The following is a 17,599-nucleotide window of genomic DNA, read 5'->3' as shown; positions in this document are numbered from 1 at the left end:
GTACAGAACCGTATTGAAAACCATATGGATTGACTCTCCATTGAAAACCTTATGCCAAAAGATGCATCAGGTTGTGTCCGTTTTGCATCCTGTATGGTTTTGTTGGGGATTGTTTTTGTCCGGGTGAAAAACTGTATTGAAACGTATATGTTTTTTGTTAACATTGGAGTCAATGGGAACTGTACAGAACCGTATGTGCGTACTGTTCCATCCAGTTTTCACCATATGGTTTTTGACTTTGCACAGTTTTTTTTTCTTGGAATTTCAATCAAACAAGTGAAACTTTATTCATAATGGAGTGAAAAGTAAAAAACTTACCGTATACGTTTTTTTTTTCTTTAAAAATTGGATGCAACCGGACATCATTTTTCAAACCGTATACGGTTTTCAACCATTTTGATACAGTTTAGTCCGGTTTTGAGGAATCAGTTTTTTTTTTATCAAAAACCTGACACGGGAACTGTATTGCAAAAACGTGGTGTAAACCCAGCCTTAGACTTGCTGGACCTGTGACAATCGGCTTGTTTCTTCTTAAAAAGGGGGATGTCTTTACTCTTCTCTAGAAAGCCTAAGGGTACGTTGACACTACGGAATTCCCGCAGAATTCCGCGGTGTGAACTTAACATTAGTGTGAATAGATCTCCGCGAGACCCGTTCACACTGCGGAATTTCAGCGGCGGACAATTCCGCCGCTGGAACTGTTCCGCGCAAAGAGCATGTTCATTCTTTGACGGATTCCGCGAGCACTGCATAGCCTTCAAGTGTGACGTCTCAGTGCCCCGCGGCCCTAGCGCTGAAGTATTTCCGGCGGCGGGCACCAGACGGAATCTCCACTCGCTGAATTCAGTGAGCGGAGATTTCGCAGTGTGAACGCACCCTTATAGACCTAACATGAGCTGCAGGACAGAGATTTTACAAAGAGATACTCTATTTTTCAAAGTTTGGTATATTGACTTTTTATATGTTTTTACTCATCTGGACTGTTGGGATGAAAAGTGCTGTAATGTTTATTCCAGATAAGGGATTTTTGCTTTTTCCATCTTTTCTATGGTAAGGATACTAGAGGATAGTAACATTTTGATTTCATGTTTTCTTTGTATTTAGGGACGTTAAAGCCGGCAACATACTCTTGGGTGAAGATGGCTCGGTGCAAATAGCAGGTAACATTTCTATGTAGGAACTATTGAGTATGTGAGGATAAATGGATGTGTGATGTAAAGTATGTATCCCAGCTTATCCGAGAGCTGGAATGGCACTGTTACTTTTTTTTCACCTTGAGCCATGTTTGTTTGTTTTTTCTTATCTTGACAGAACTGTTTTAAGATTGGTTTTACACACAGTATTTGCAAAAAAAAGGCCACTTTAGTTTTTTTTCTACTATACATTTTTTATTGGGGTAGCGGGTAGTGGCCACAAAAACATGAAAAAAAAATCTTGCTATATTCCACAGGAGACCTTAAAGGGGTATTCCAGGCAAAACCTTTTTATATATATATATCAACTGGCTCCGGAAAGTTAAACAGATTTGTAAATTACTTCTATTAAAAATCTTAATCCTTCCAATAGTTATTAGCTTCTGAAATTTTCTGTCTAACTGCTCAATGATGATGTCACGTCCCGGGAGCTGTGCATGATGGGAGAATATCCCTTGCATGATGGGAGAATATCCCCATAGGAACTGCACAGCTCCTGGGACGTGAGTCATCAGAGAGCAGTTAGACAGAAAACAACAACTCAACTTCAGAAGCTAATAACTATTGGAAGGATTAAGATTTTTTAATAGAAGTAATTTACAAATCTTTCCGGAGCCAGTTGATATATAAAAGAAAGTTTTGGCCTGGAATACCCCTTTAAGGTCTTGCAGCGTCCTTTCTATAATGAGTTCGAACTGTTTGCTGCTTTGGCGATGGAGATGCAAAGTATTGGGTATGTGGTCTTTATGTTATGGCGAATCAGTGTATACAGTGTGTGCGGATGGATTAGATCCATAAAGCATTAAAAATCCTCTCTCTTGGCCAAATATGTGACGGTCCCATGCTTGACTTAATATGCCTGGTATGCTGACTGTGTTATTTCTACTAGACTCTCATAATTCACTCACTACAAAAGCAGAGAATTCTCAGCTTACATTATTTGTTATATCACTTCATATTTGTATCATGGTAACAACGTACAACACTTCACCATCTGACCTAAATGCTATATGAAATTATTGTGATGGAGTTAGACGGCCAAAGAATCTTTTTAAAATGAAATGCCTGTCAAGCTAATGTATTTATAATAAGTATAATGTTGTGTACATTAAAGCAGCACTGAACCTAGAATGTGTGTTCTCTCTAATTCCTCAGCAACTGAATACAACCTATTGTTCCCTCTTTATTTTATGGATCTTAAAGAAGCACTCCAGCAACCTTTCTTACCTACAAAAGGCAGCATATGCAATTTAATTATGAATAATGACTAAGCTTTTGTGTCTATTTAATGTAATCTATATGGGCTATATTTTTTTCCAGAAAAAATGGAATAAGGAATATGTTCTTTTATAATAATAAAATATCTGCTCAGAATGGATGAAATTATGTGAAATTAAATGATTTTGAATTTGTAAACTAATTTGTAAAATATCAATTTTTTTAGTACTAAAAAAAAAAAAAAAACACGGAAAAAAAACATGGCTTTTTACCATGGCTTCAACATTTCCTGAAATGTTACATCTCTAGTCCGTCCACAGTCTAGTGTAAGCACTGCTGTCAGTCTGTCCACAGTCTAGTGTAAGCACTGCTGTCAGTCTGTCCACAGTCTAGTGTAAACACTGCTGTCAGTCTGTCCACAGTCTAGTGTAAACACTGCTGTCAGTCTGTCCACAGTCTAGTGTAAGCACTGCTGTCAGTCTGTCCACAGTCTAGTGTAAACCCTGCTGTCAGTCTGTCCACAGTCTAGTGTAAACCCTGCTGTCAGTCTGTCCACAGTCTAGTGTAAGCACTGCTGTCAGTCTGTCTACAGTCTAGTGTAAGCACTGCTGTCAGTCTGTCCACAGTCTAGTGTAAACCCTGCTGTCAGTCTGTCCACAGTCTAGTGTAAACCCTGCTGTCAGTCTGTCCACAGTCTAGTGTAAACACTGCTGTCAGTCTGTCCACAGTCTAGTGTAAACCCTTCTGTCAGTCTGTCCACAGTCTAGTGTAAACCCTGCTGTCAGTCTGTCCACAGTCTAGTGTAAACCCTGCTGTCAGTCTGTCCACAGTCTAGTGTAAACCCTGCTGTCAGTCTGTCCACAGTCTAGTGTAAACCCTGCTGTCAGTCTGTCCACAGTCTAGTGTAAACCCTGCTGTCAGTCTGTCCACAGTCTAGTGTAAACCTTGCTGTCAGTCTGGCCACAGTCTAGTGTAAACCCTGCTGTCAGTCTGTCCACAGTCTAGTGTAAACCCTGCTGTCAGTCTGTCCACAGTCTAGTGTAAACCCTGCTGTCAGTCTGGCCACAGTCTAGTGTAAACCCTCCTGTCAGTCTGTCCACAGTCTAGTGTAAACCCTGCTGTCAGTCTGTCCACAGTCTAGTGTAAACCCTGCTGTCAGTCTGTCCACAGTCTAGTGTAAACCCTCCTGTCAGTCTGTCCACAGTCTAGTGTAAGCACTGCTGTCAGTCTGTCCACAGTCTAATGTAACCACTGCTGTCAGTCTGTCCACAGTCTAGTGTAAACACTGCTTTCAGTCTGTCCACAGTCTAGTGTAAACACTGCTGTCAGTCTGTCCACAGTCTAGTCTAAACACTGCTTTCAGTCTGTCCACAGTCTAGTGTAAACACTGCTGTCAGTCTGTCCACAGTCTAGTGTAAACACTGCTGTCAGTCTGTCCACAGTCTAGTGTAAACACTGCTGTCAGTCTGTCCACAGTCTAGTGTAAACACTGCTGTCAGTCTGTCCACAGTCTAGTGTAAACACTGCTGTCAGTCTGGCCACAGTCTAGTGTAAACCCTGCTGTCAGTCTGTCCACAGTCTAGTGTAAACACTGCTGTCAGTCTGGCCACAGTCTAGTGTAAACACTGCTGTCAGTCTGTCCACAGTCTAGTGTAAACACTGCTGTCAGTCTGTCCACAGTCTAGTGTAAACACTGCTGTCAGTCTGTCCACAGTCTAGTGTAAACACTGCTGTCAGTCTGTCCACAGTCTAGTGTAAACACTGCTGTCAGTCTGGCCACAGTCTAGTGTAAACCCTGCTGTCAGTCTGTCCACAGTCTAGTGTAAACACTGCTGTCAGTCTGGCCACAGTCTAGTGTAAACCCTGCTGTCAGTCTGGCCACAGTCTAGTGTAAACCCTGCTGTCAGTCTGTCCACAGTCTAGTGTAAACCCTGCTGTCAGTCTGTCCAGGTGAGATGGCATCTTTTGAATACTGCTTACTCAGTTCAGCCTATATGTTTTTTGTCAACTAATCCTACATAATAACTTTTGCAGATTTTGGCGTAAGTGCATTTCTAGCTACAGGAGGGGACATCACCAGAAATAAAGTCAGAAAGACGTTTGTGGGCACACCTTGTTGGATGGCACCTGAGGTCATGGAGCAGGTATTATAGCTAGATGTTATTATTATTCATGTTACTGACTATGCAATGTTTATTTTATTTAATGTATGTAAAACTCTTTGCATTGATAGCGAGTCATCAGAAAGACTGTGTAAAATAATAGGTTAAAACCAAAATGTCCCCACTAATTGTGTTTTATCATCTGAGTAATTGGTTTGTTGGTTGCCTGTTCTGTTTTGCTTCTGGTCTGAAGATATTCCACATTTTATAACATTTCTGGACCAAAAACCCTTTCATTATATAAGACTAGTCTTATCAGATTTTAAGGATGATCTGATGGAAGATTAAAATAATTTCACTCTTGGGTTGGCCAGACATGATATTTTGAAGCAACCCTTGCCATGTACACTGTCATTACTTTCAAACCTATGAATGGAGACACCATTATCATTGGAGGAATAATTTAACCTTATTTGTCTTTTTGTTGTTGTTGTCTTTTAGGTCAGAGGATATGATTTTAAGGCGGACATCTGGAGTTTTGGAATCACAGCTATTGAATTAGCTACAGGAGCAGCTCCATATCATAAATACCCTCCAATGAAGGTAGGTGAGATGTGTCATTACTGCCGGTTATTGCTTTTATTGTTACAGAACTGCCTAAATTTGTCAACTTTGAACCCAAGTTCTGAGACCCAGAGCGATTACTAGAATATATGGACTGTTATGTTCTGCTGAGGCCCTCGGTCTTCACTAGACTCCGATGCATGTCTGTGTCCTGTCCTTAGCTCTAAACATAAAGATATCTTTTAATCTGCCATGTTATTTTATTATATTTATATATATATATATATATATATATATATATATATATTTGCCTTCAATAGTTATTTTGCTACACTTATTTTAAAGAAAAACGGACAGTGTCACTAATTATGAGTAGATACCAAAACCTTGCAAAGAATTTGCTTAGAGATGAAATTCCCATTATATATTCCAATTTATAGTGTAATCTAACCTTCTCTTTTCATCTGTGTTCAGTAAATTTTTTTATATTTTTAACATTCCTTTCCATTCATAGATATAGATACTTTCAGAATAGTTTAATACAGTATCTATCTACACGCCATAATTTTTTTTGCATTATTGGTTTGCTACATTTTTATGCCTCTGCTCTCCCTTTACGTTTTTAATCTGTTTTTGGGGTTGGTATGTGTTCCCCTGGCATGATAGGTATTAATGCTGACACTCCAGAATGATCCTCCAACTCTAGAGACTGGCGTACAGGACAAGGAGATGCTGAAGAAGTATGGAAAGTCCTTTAGGAAGATGATTTCTTCGTGCCTTCAGAAAGACCCAGAGAAAAGGTAATAATGACTAAATTGACTATTGTCTTTGTGACATTTTAGCCTTTATCTTTATTGGCAGTTCTGTACTTACATAGTTCTAGATATGGAATTGCTAACATAGAACGAGAAACCCTGGCTGCCATTGGCACCTGACCATTAAAGGATAAGATGCCTGATCGCAGGGGTCCTGCCGCTGGGTGCGAGCAGCTGGCTCGTGACCTCACTGTCATGCCCCTTGTGATCTCACACCACGCCCCTCAATGCAAGTCTGTGGGAGGGGGGCGTCACGCCCCCTCCCATAGACTTGCATTGAGGGGGCATGGCATCACACAGGGGCGTGGTCATGACCACGCCGCCCGCTCCAAGCGTTCGGAACAAAATGTTCCAAACTCTGGGGCAGCGGAGTACCCCTTTAAGGGCCCTACAAATGCTGTGGACATTATTTGACCACAGCTTGGAATAGATTATGCTGCCAGGATCAGTGATTTCTTCGGTCCTGGCAGTTAGCATGGGGGCCCTCAATTTCAGCATGGAAGACCTGCGGCAGACTGCTACACTATACATGTTTAGTATTGCTGCATTTGTACTGACTAGTAGAACATGGTTAACAGGCTATTGTTATTGCACTGTAGTAAACTGTGTGGGGAAAAAAAGTGTAAGAAGGCCTCCTGCTCCTGCTCTTGACAGTTCCTGACATGGACAGAGGTGTCAGCAGAGAGCACTGTGGTCAGACAGAAAAGAAATTTAAAAAATAAAAGAACTTCCTGTGGAGCATAAAGTAGCTGATTAGTACTGAAAGGGTTAAGATATTTTAATAGAAGTAATTTACAAATCTGTTTAACTTTCTGGCACCAGTTGATTTAAAAAAATAAAAATAGTTTTTCACAGGAGTACCCCTTTAAGGGGTTAAGATTAGTGAAAAGTCTTCATACAAACATTGGTTTTAAATTTTAGGTATTTTTGAAGACCTGTATAAATGATTAGAGTAGTCATATAGTGACCACTGTCCAGGAGTTTTGCATATGAATCTCTATAATAGTGCATTTCTTTTTGAAGGCCAACAGCAGCAGAACTTTTGAAGCACAAGTTCTTCCAGAAAGCCAAGGTGCGTAATGTGTTTAGAGAGCGAAATATTTTGTGGGTCGTTCAGCTGTAAACATGAAGCTATATTTACTCTAAAGTGTGAACAGACTGAGATTTGCTCTTATTGCTTTCAACCTGACAGCATCCTCATATTTCTGAAGGATGATCTATTTATCACAGCTATTTTTAGGAAACGCAAATTCAGAAAAGTGTCCTACTTTGAAGCTAACATACTGCCAAGTATTAAAAATCATAAAATGTCTTTTATAATGTACATATTATAACAAAATGGACATCAACATCACTTCCTAGTGGCCTTTTCTGGCTTCTGTAAGGTATTACTGTTTCTTACATGTTTTCTGATGGAACAGGCGTTTCCTTGTGATATAGGGGAGATTTATCAAAAGCTGCCCAGAGTAGGGATCAACCGATATTGATCTTTTAGAGCCGATACTGATAACCTGTGAACTTTCAGGCCGATAGCTGATAACTTATACCGATATTCCGTGCATTAAAATTTTAGGGCATTTTAAAGCAGGTCCATGTACACTGAGGACAAGCAGGGCTCTGTACACTGAGGACAAGCGGGGCTCTGTACATTGAGGACAAGCGGGGCTCTGTACACTGAGGAGAAGCGGGGCTCTGTACACTGAGGACAAGCGAGGCTCTGTACACTGAGGACAAGCGGGGCTCTGTACACTGAGGACAAGCAGGGCTCTGTACACTGAGGACAAGCAGGGTCCTGTACACTGAGGACAAACAGGGCTCTGTACATTGAGAATACGCAGGGCTCTGTACACTGAGGACACGCAGGGCTCTGTACACTGAGGACAAGCAGGGCTCTGTGCACTGAGGACAAGCAGGGCTCTGTGCACTGAGGACAAGCAGGGCCCTGTACACTGAGGACAAGCAGGGCCCTGTACACTGAGGACAAGCAGGGCCCTGTACACTGAGGACAAGCAGGGCCCTGTACACTGAGGACAAGCAGGGCTCTGTACACTGAGGACAAGCAGGGCTCTGTACACTGAGGACAAGCAGGGCTCTGTACACTGAGGACAAGCAGGGCTCTGTACACTGAGGACAAGCAGGGCTCTGTACACTGAGGACAAGCAGGGCTCTGTACACTGAGGACAAGCAGGGCTCTGTGCACTGAGGACAAGCAGGGCTCTGTACAATGAGGACAAGCAGGGCTCCCTACCCCTACGGTGACGTGACCTCACGTCTAAGTGCAGCAGCGCCACGCTGGAGTTCAAAGCGCCTCTCCCAGGCAGCCACTACGGTTCTCTTACAGGGCTGCCGTGGCTGTGTGGGAGATGCAAAAACAGAAGCCAGCAGCATCGTTCTCCAGGCCCAGGCCCCTGTGTCGCGGGCAAGACGCATTATTGGCAAGGTTAGATGCCGATACCAATAACTAACAAAATCGTGAATATAGGCCGATAATGTCGGCCAATCCGATAATCGGTCGATCCCTAGTCCAGAGGAAAAGTTGCTGAGTTGCTCATAGTAACCAATCAGATGCCTTCTTTAATTTTTCAGAGGCCTTTTCAAAAATGAAAGAAGCGATCTGATTGGTTGCTATGGGCAACTCAGCAACTTTTCCGCTGGTTTTTCTGCTGGTTTTGATAAATCTCCCCAATAGAGCCCGTAACATGCCATGAGCATCTGCACACATATATATAAATTTTTTTTCTTTCCTAGAGCACATCTCAATATAGTGTGCACTGCTTCCATAGGAGCAGGCGTATAGGATCTCATAGAACAGAAGGTGGTATATGCTGTATAAAGTATGGCCTGCACTTCAGCAAAGAAAGACCCATTCATACAACTGATACACATATGATCCTGTAGATCAGTGTTTCCCAACCAGGAAGCCATCAGCTGTTGCAAAACTACAACTGCTCTCCGGGCATGCTGGAAGTTGTAGTTTTGCAACAGCTGATGGCTCCCTGGTTGGGAAACACTGCTGTAGATTCTGAGAGCTGCCTCTATAAGAAAAACACACTATTTTTCATATTGCAGAAAAGCAGTCTCACTCCAATTGTATTAGGCTGGGTTCACGTAAACTCGTCAATCCGACTCGGTGATCCCAGCCTATAACTGGCCACAACTTATGACAAAGTGCATCAGCTGCCATGTGTTGTCTAGTATTCAGCTCCCGGTGGGATTGACAATCCAAATTAAAGCTCCAGATAACTATAAACTGTCCCGTTCACCAGTTCTACCATCAGTTTCCTTTTGACGCTTGTCTACAGTGCCAGATGGAAACATCTTGCTGGACATATGTAAAGGTATTGAAAGAGCTTTATTCGTCATTCAGTCATCATTACATGTCATGCTATAAATTACAATCACACAAAGCATGACAGTACAATATACAGCACAGGTTCCTTAAGCTATACACCGTACCACATGCTACGCTAACACTCTGCTCCATCACTCGATATCGTAGAAACAGTCAAAAAACAACTTACACCTTACACTAAAGCAGGGCAGAAGGGCTCATATTACATTGCAACTCACTCTGTCGTCAATGTATAAGAAGCAGGAAGAGAGGGGGAGTGTCACATCCAGTGTGGACAGGGTAATGTAATGTGAGCATGGGCGTCCACCATACAACTGTCCAGCTGAAGGACGTTACCTAGGACAGCCAGCTCATGCAGTGGGTTACCCATGGAACTGTGCATTGTTAGATAATTCCTTTTTAAGGCTGCTTTCACACTATAAAATTCATCCGTTTTAAAGATCCATCTGATGTTCCGTCATGAAAACCCTGCAAATTGTCCGTTAAACGGGGGCGTTAGAAAATCCCATTATAGTCTATGGGATTTTTACATTATCCGTTGTAATCCTTTATAGTCCGTTATTAATAACGGACGTTATTTTGTGACAGGAGAATGAACGGAAGAAATAGTGCATGCACTATTTCTCCCGTTACTATCTTCCGTCACAAAATAGGACGAGCTGGAGCTAGTGATATATCAGCGACAGAAAACTTCTGTTCATTCAGTTTACATTGAAATCTGCAGCATCAAATATGCAGCAGATACTGTGTGTGAACACACTTTTAAGATTACATTTTTAAGTTTAGAGTGTAGACTGTTTCAGTGTAAGGGTATGTTTACATGGTGTTTCCGGCTGAAATTCCACCGTATTTTACTGCAAATTGAATCTGCTATCTGCATTTTGTCAAAATATAAGACTAGTAGAAGACAGAATCCCATTGAAATCAATGGAACTTGACTTTCAGTGGAATTTTGTGTTTCCACCGTGTGAACATACCCTTAATACTCCTAATTCCTTTATTACTATTAACTTAATCGTTTACCTATAAAGGCTTCACATTACTGAGACTTGAGTTACAATTGGCAGATTGTTCTTGCAGTGTCTTACATTCTCTTATGCGCTCTGTGATGGAAACTGATCCGTTGTTCCTTTTTACAGAACAAAGAATTCTTACAAGAGAGGTTGCTCCATAAGGCCCCAAGCATTACAGAGAGAGCAAAAAAGGTGAGCGCTTTCTCTCATGTGACTTAAATGCATTTATTTTTTTATATCACCATTGACACAAAAAGTCAGTAGTTCTATCTTACAAAGTGATAGGATTTTGCTAGGATGTGCCATTACTTTATGATCGTTGGTGGTCCAAGCTCTAGCACCCACACCAATCTTAAAAATGAAGGGGCCACTGCAAAGATTTAGTACAGAATCCCCTTTACTGGTTTAACCTACAGACTGGGGCTTAAGCAGGGAACTGTGGTGTGATTCTATTAACCCCTTGCCGCAAATGGACTTTCATTAACGTCCATCTTCGGCTCCCAAGGTATGACGCCTGCTCCGCAGGTGAACGCGCATCATACCCGGTGGGTCCCGGTTGCTATAGGCAACCAGGACCCACGGCTAATTCCGGACATTGCCGATCGGGCTCATGTTAGGCATTAACCCTTTAGGTGCAGCGATCAAAATTGATCGATGCGTCTAAAACGAAAGTAAACATTGCCGGTTAGCTCAGTGGTGCTGTTTGGGACTGCCGCAGTGAAATCAGCTTGCAGGACGCGAGGAGGGTCCATACCTTCCTTCTCGCTGTCTGATTGCTGAATGAGTGCTCCGTGCCTGAGATCCAGACAGGAGCAGTCGAGTGGCGATAACACTGATCAATGCCATACTATTGCATGACAGTGATCAGTGTGGGAAATCAGTGTGTGCAATGTTATAGTCCTCTATGGTGTACAGAGAAACATGGAACAAAAAGCGGGTCCTTATATAGCCCTATATACAGAGAAATAAAAAAAGGTGGAGGGGTCAGAAGAGGACAATTTTAAGCATACTCATTTTCTTTCAAAAATTATCATTTTTAAAAGTAGTAAAATAAAACAGAAGCTGTATAAATTGAGTATTTGCCTCCACTGTGCTACAATGTACAGTTCCTTTAACACTCCCTTTATCCGTGCTCATTCCTGGTAATATAAAACTGACACTCATGACTCATTTTGATTCTTTGACGGAAAGCGGATGTGGATAATTATTAATCTGAGAATAAAGCGCGAGGGATAAGGAGATAATGGGAGGTAATATTGGATTTCTGTAATAATTGGTAGCTAGGTATTCATGAGCTTTTTATGTAATGTGATAATGAAAATTATACTAATAAAAAAAAAAACGTATAAATTGTTAACCCTTTACTGCCGAGCCCATTGCAACTAGTTTTAGGAGCTAATTTTAATATTGCCATATTGCTTAGAGAACATCACAGACCTGATTGTCATACAGGATATTAATTCACCAGCCGCGACATAATCGCGAATCGAGCTCTGCCGTATGATTTAATTGCCTGTCACAGAGTCCCGGTAATGAGATATTTGTGTGAAAAATATTGTTTTTTTTGTTGCATAATTTCATCTGAGTGAATTGATGATTCTTCTCCGCAGTCTGTGAAGCTTTTAATTGGTTTATTATAGCAGCTGAAGCCCAGAGAAATTCCAGTAGTCTGCAGGCCACACACTTCTACTAAAACTGGGCCGTAGACAGGAACATTTGTCCCCAATCTGACCTGCCGCCCGCTATTTATTCCAGTACCTGGTTTATTAATGGGACGTGCACTGAATGATATTTGTAACAATCTGAAGGAGTTTACATGTGGTAAATTGTTCCCTCTATTGCAAATCATGTTGTTCTTTACTGTTATGCTTATACTTTATTTTTCCTATGGCTGACAAAATGCTTAGTAATGTCCACGAAAATACAATTAGTGTTATAATTAGAACTTATAGAACAGATTAAAAAAGACATAATAATTTGTAATGTTCATAGTTCCATCATTACTAATTCTCTTTACACCTATGACCAGCAAAAAGAGAGATTTTGGTGCAGAAACAGACTTATAACCCCCTCTTTATGTTAATGTGGTGTGCCATGTGGGTGCAATGAGGTGTATGGGGCAGATGGTATTAACATCTATATGTTCGTGACGCCAGGGCGTAGTTTTCCTGGTAACCACCCGAACAGTAGCACTGCTATCCCTAGGTTAGGCAGGGTAATAATAGTCCAAGACCAGGTCAGGGTTAACGGTAGCTTTACTGAGGTAGATAGATGGAAATAGTCTTTACAGCTAGGCCAGGATCCCAGAGAGTTGGCCAGTAACACAGAGGGGACCTTGCAGCTTGCTGGGACTTGCAGTGTTTCGACATACTTCAACTCAGCCACGCTGACTATAATAGACTTAACTATAGATTTGACTTGATTGTAGGTAGTGACAGCAGACATAGATGACTTGACTTACTGACATGTGGCTGCTGGTTAGGCTTGAGGCCTCCAGATGTGCTGGACACTAGCTCTGAGACGTCTGGTCTTTACTGTATTTCAGCAGGAGTCATAAGAGATAAGAGAGAGATTGTAATGACTGCCCCTCTTTTAAAGGGGGGCTGAACAAGAAGCTAATAGGTCAAGCTGCAGGTCACCTGGTTAGCTGGTGCTCCCTGGGTAACAAACATGTGACAACAACATGTGACTAACTCAAAGGTCCTTTATACCTAATGCACCTAATATACAGATAACACAATGGGGGAGACACTGCAGGAGAGCCCCTAGGACACAGACGGACTCAACACAGACGTACCTAAGTACTGTACGGGACTATATCCCGTTCTGGGACATCACATTAGTAACCACCTGAAGCCTACTGTTGTGTTAGAGCAGTATTTTCCAACCAGGTTGCCTCCAGCTTTTGCAAAACTAAAACTCCCAGCATGCCTGGACAGCCGTTGGCTGTCCAGGCATGCAGGGAGTTGTTATTTTGCAACAGCTGGAGGCACCCTGGTTGGAAAACACAGTATTAGAGGATTGTAGAAATAACAGCTCCCTGATGCCGTGTTGTAAATTCTGTCTTTCCAAGTAGTTTTTAGCAGTTTATAATCTGTCAATGTACAGTCTATGGCTCCCAAAGGGGATGAGCGCAAGGGGGGGAGATTTACTAAAACAGTCGACAGTCTACAAATTCACCAGTTTTATCAAAGTGGCTTCGGCTGTTTGATAAATTTGATCCATCTTTAAACACATTTTTCTAACTTTAACCCCTTAAGGACGCAGGACGTAAATGTACACCCTGCGTCTGCTTCTGGTGTATGAAGCCCACTCAAGAGCCGGGCACACGTCATACACGGTGGGTGCCAGTTGTTATTAGCAGCTTGGACCGACTACTAATTCTAAACATCAACAATCGGGCTTATGTCTGGCATTAACCCTTTAGATGCCACAATCAAAGTTGATTGTGGCATTTAAAATGGAAAAATCTATTGGCGGTTAGCTCAAGGTTGCTAACTGGGACCACTGCAGCAAAATCGCAGCTGAGAGGATGGGCGGAGGTCTCTTACCTGGCTCCGTACTATCCAATCGGCACTGCTTCAGCAGCCTGTAGTAATGGGGCGCGGATAACACTGATCAACGCTGTGCTATGGCACAGCACTGATCAGTGTATGCAATGAAATGATTGCATGTAATAGTATATAACATTTCATTTAAAAAAGTGAAAAAGTAATTCCCCCCCCCCTTTTTTCCATTTTGTAAATAAAATAATGTAAACAGAAACATGATATTGCTGTGTGCATAAATGTCTGAACTTTTAAAATATAATGTTAATAAAACCGCATGGCCAATGGTGTAAACATAAAAAAAAATAATAATAAAAAAAAATACACTTTATATAACAGATAAAAAAAAAATAACAAAAAGTGATTTAAAAAGTCCAATGAAAACAAAAATTGTAAGAATAGAAACGACAGATCCTGGTGCAAAAAATGAGCCCTCATACATTGTCCTATATACGAAAAAAATAAAAAAGGAGTCTGAAGAGGAGAATTTTAAGCATGATAATTTTTGTACAAAAAGTTAACATTTTTTTTTAAGTAGTAAAACAAAACCTGTATATATTTGATATTGTAATCGTATAAACCTACAGAATAAAGAACATGTCATTTTTTATGGAAAGTGTACAGCATAGAATAGGAAGCCTCCAAATTTTTTTCCAGTTTTTTTTCAACTTCGCCCCACTAAAATACCCATTTCCATATCCATATGCTACAAAGTAATAAAAAGGTACAGTGATCCCTCAACTTACAATGGCCTCAACATGCAATAGTTTCAACATACAATGTTTTTTCTGTACCATTGTAACTTGAAACCAGACTCAACATACAATGCTACGGACAGTCCAGATCTGTGAAACGTGTCACAACTGGAGGAACTGACCAATCAGAATTGGCATTTTACTGGTAAATCACCTCTATTACTGAAGTTCATGAACTGACTGGATGTCTGGTAGCGCCCCCTACAGTACAGGGAGGAACTACAAGTCCTGTACTACTCCTTACCTGTGCCAGGGTTAGCTGCTCCTTTGGACACCAAGTTAGGGCGGCTCCATTTGGGACACTGTGTGTACTGTATAGGACCCTGAAGAAGCTCCTGTCCTCTACATAAACCATTGTTTCCCAACCAGGGTTGCCTCCAGCTGTTGCAAAACTACAACTCCCAGCATGCCCGGACAGCCAACGGCTGTCCGGGTATGCTGAGAGTTGTAGTTTTGCAACAGTTGGAGGCATCCTGGTTGGGAAACACTGACATAGACAGTGATTACAGCTCCCAGCAGATCTTTCTTACTTTTATATGGAAGGATTTTCTTTATCTGTATTAGTTATCTACGTATTTTTCTTTAATTCTCACTTTTTCCTATTTTTGGATGACATTTTGGTGGCTTCAGAACCAATTACCAGGTTTCCATAGAGTTCTGGTCTCAACATACAATGGTTTCAACATACAATGGTCGTCCTGGAACCAATTAATATTGTAACTTGAGGGACCACTGTATAATAATAGTGAAGTTTCCAATAAGGACAGAGTGTGGTTTTGTGTGTCCCTTTCTGATGAATGGCGTCATGACATTGTAGTTTACCTTGTGTGCTGACAGGTTCGGAGAGTGCCAGGATCAAGTGGTCGACTTCATAAAACTGAAGATGGGGGATGGGAGTGGAGTGATGATGAACTGGATGAGGAAAGTGAGGAAGGCAAAGCAGCTGTGTTACAACTAAGGGTGAGTAGGAAACTTACAGCAGTGTAAATGTCATTTATGGCAATGAAATTGTAGTTTCAGACTTATGGACATCTGGTCTGTCCACTATGGGAATCTTACTTTTTCTAATACAAATAATGCACAGTAAGCTATCTGGACATGTTCACACAGCAGATTTTGTTGCAATTCCACACCCTTGGATTTCCGCCACATATTTTCCCTGTCAGTATGGCACCTTTTGGATGGGGTTTTCAGTGCATATAAGCCTAATTTTGTGGGGCTAATCAGTGTTCAGACTTTCATTCCAACTGGGAATGCAAATCACAAGACCTGTGAAAATTCGGTTGGGCAAATGGAGCCTTAAAGCGCAATTGTCACCGAGAATATGCTTGCGAAGCTGCACACACAGTGCACTAGGGATTCACAAGCATATTCTAGGCATACTGTTATTAGTAAATTAGGCTGTCCTATACAAAAAAAACAGTCCGAGAAGCAGAGCCTAGGGTCCGCTCTGTTTACGCTGCGCAATCCATTGACAGCCGGCGTGCAGCATAGCTACATAGGGCCTCTGCAGGCAGGCGAGCCCTGTGTGTCAATCGACTGTGTGATGTAGCTGGAGAGAGGCGATGCGACCCCAGAAAAGAGCAGACCCCACGCTCCGCCTCCCGGAGGAATTGTAAAGCTTCATTATGTAAGTATACAGAAGCCCTATTTATTTATTATGCCTAGAATATGCTTGCCAACCCCAAATGCACTGTGTGTGCAGCTTCACAAGCATATTTTTAGTGACAAAAGACCAAAGGCTGGAAGCTAGGAGTTGTAGCTTTGCAACAGCTGGAAGCACACTGCTTAAAGGAGAACTGTGGCTTAATAATTTCCATTTCCCTGTGCCCGGGCTGCAAAAAATACAAAACTTTAACTCACCTTTCTAAGTTCCCCGTTGCGCCGATATCAGCGTCCTGGTCCTCCGGTGCTGGTCTTCTTCCTAGTTCCTGGGGATGGTGACTCATACTGCACTCAGGGATGCAGAAGGGAAATGAAAAATATTACACCACAGTCCTCCTTTAAGAAAGATTGCACTAAGGGGTTTGTGCACATGTGCCATATATATGCTGCTTACTTGATGCTGCTGAATTTATGTATAGTACATGTGAACACACCCTAAATTTTTTTACATTTAATCTGTGAAGTACAGGATGGGCCATTTATATGGATAAACTTTAATAAAATGGGAATGGTTGGTGATATTAACTTCCTGTTTGTGGCACATTAGTATACGTGAGGGGGGAAACTTTTCAAGATGGATGGTGACCATGGCGGCAATTTTGAAGGCGGCTATTTTGAATCCAACTTTTGTTTTTTAAATAGGAAGAGGATTATGTGACACATCAAACTTATTGGGAATTTCACAAAAAAAACAATGATGTACTTGGTTTTAATGTAACTTTATTCTTTCATGAGTTATTTACAAGTTTCTGACCACTTATAAAATGTGTTCAATGTGCTGCCCATTGTGTTGGATTGTCAATGCAACCCTCTTCTCCCACTCTTCACACACTGATAGCAACACCGCAGGAGAAATGCTAGCACAGGCTTCCAGTATCCATATACACTGCTATATACTACTATATACACCGCAGGAGAAATGCTAGCACAGGCTTCCAGTATCCGTATACACTGCTATATACTACTATATACACCGCAGGAGAAATGCTAGCACAGGCTTCCAGTATCCGTATACACTGCTATATACTACTATATACACCGCAGGAGAAATGCTAGCACAGGCTTCCTGTATCCATATACACTGCTATATACTACTATATACACCGCAGGAGAAATGCTAGCACAGGCTTCCAGTATCCGTATACACTGCTATATACAACTATATACACCGCAGGAGAAATGCTAGCACAGGCTTCCAGTATCCGTATACACTGCTATATACTACTATATACACCACAGGAGAAATGCTAGCACAGGCTTCCAGTATCCGTATACACTGCTATATACTACTATATACACCACAGGAGAAATGCTAGCACAGGCTTCCAGTATCCGTATACACTGCTATATACTACTATATACACCGCAGGAGAA

At 41.6% G+C, this 17,599-nt stretch overlaps 1 protein-coding gene across 2 annotated transcripts in view; it reads left to right on the top strand.

Annotated features, from left to right (window-relative positions):
- OXSR1 (oxidative stress responsive kinase 1) overlaps positions 1 to 17,599 on the top strand; it is a 124,212-nt gene that overhangs the window by 88,533 nt on the left and 18,080 nt on the right. For both annotated transcript variants that reach the window (XM_056519662.1, XM_056519663.1), the window contains exons 5-11: positions 1,105 to 1,160; positions 4,446 to 4,555; positions 5,015 to 5,116; positions 5,744 to 5,877; positions 6,916 to 6,964; positions 10,384 to 10,449; positions 15,398 to 15,520. In XM_056519662.1, coding sequence (XP_056375637.1) covers positions 1,105 to 1,160; positions 4,446 to 4,555; positions 5,015 to 5,116; positions 5,744 to 5,877; positions 6,916 to 6,964; positions 10,384 to 10,449; positions 15,398 to 15,520 — 640 coding nt within the window. The remainder of the gene's footprint in view (positions 1 to 1,104; positions 1,161 to 4,445; positions 4,556 to 5,014; positions 5,117 to 5,743; positions 5,878 to 6,915; positions 6,965 to 10,383; positions 10,450 to 15,397; positions 15,521 to 17,599) is intronic.

The sequence above is a fragment of the Hyla sarda genome, chromosome 5 (genome assembly GCF_029499605.1).
Source record: "Hyla sarda isolate aHylSar1 chromosome 5, aHylSar1.hap1, whole genome shotgun sequence".
Taxonomy (NCBI): Eukaryota; Metazoa; Chordata; class Amphibia; order Anura; family Hylidae; genus Hyla; species Hyla sarda.
The sequence above is the reverse complement of the archived record's forward strand: the minus strand, read 5'-3'. Positions and strand labels throughout refer to the sequence as shown.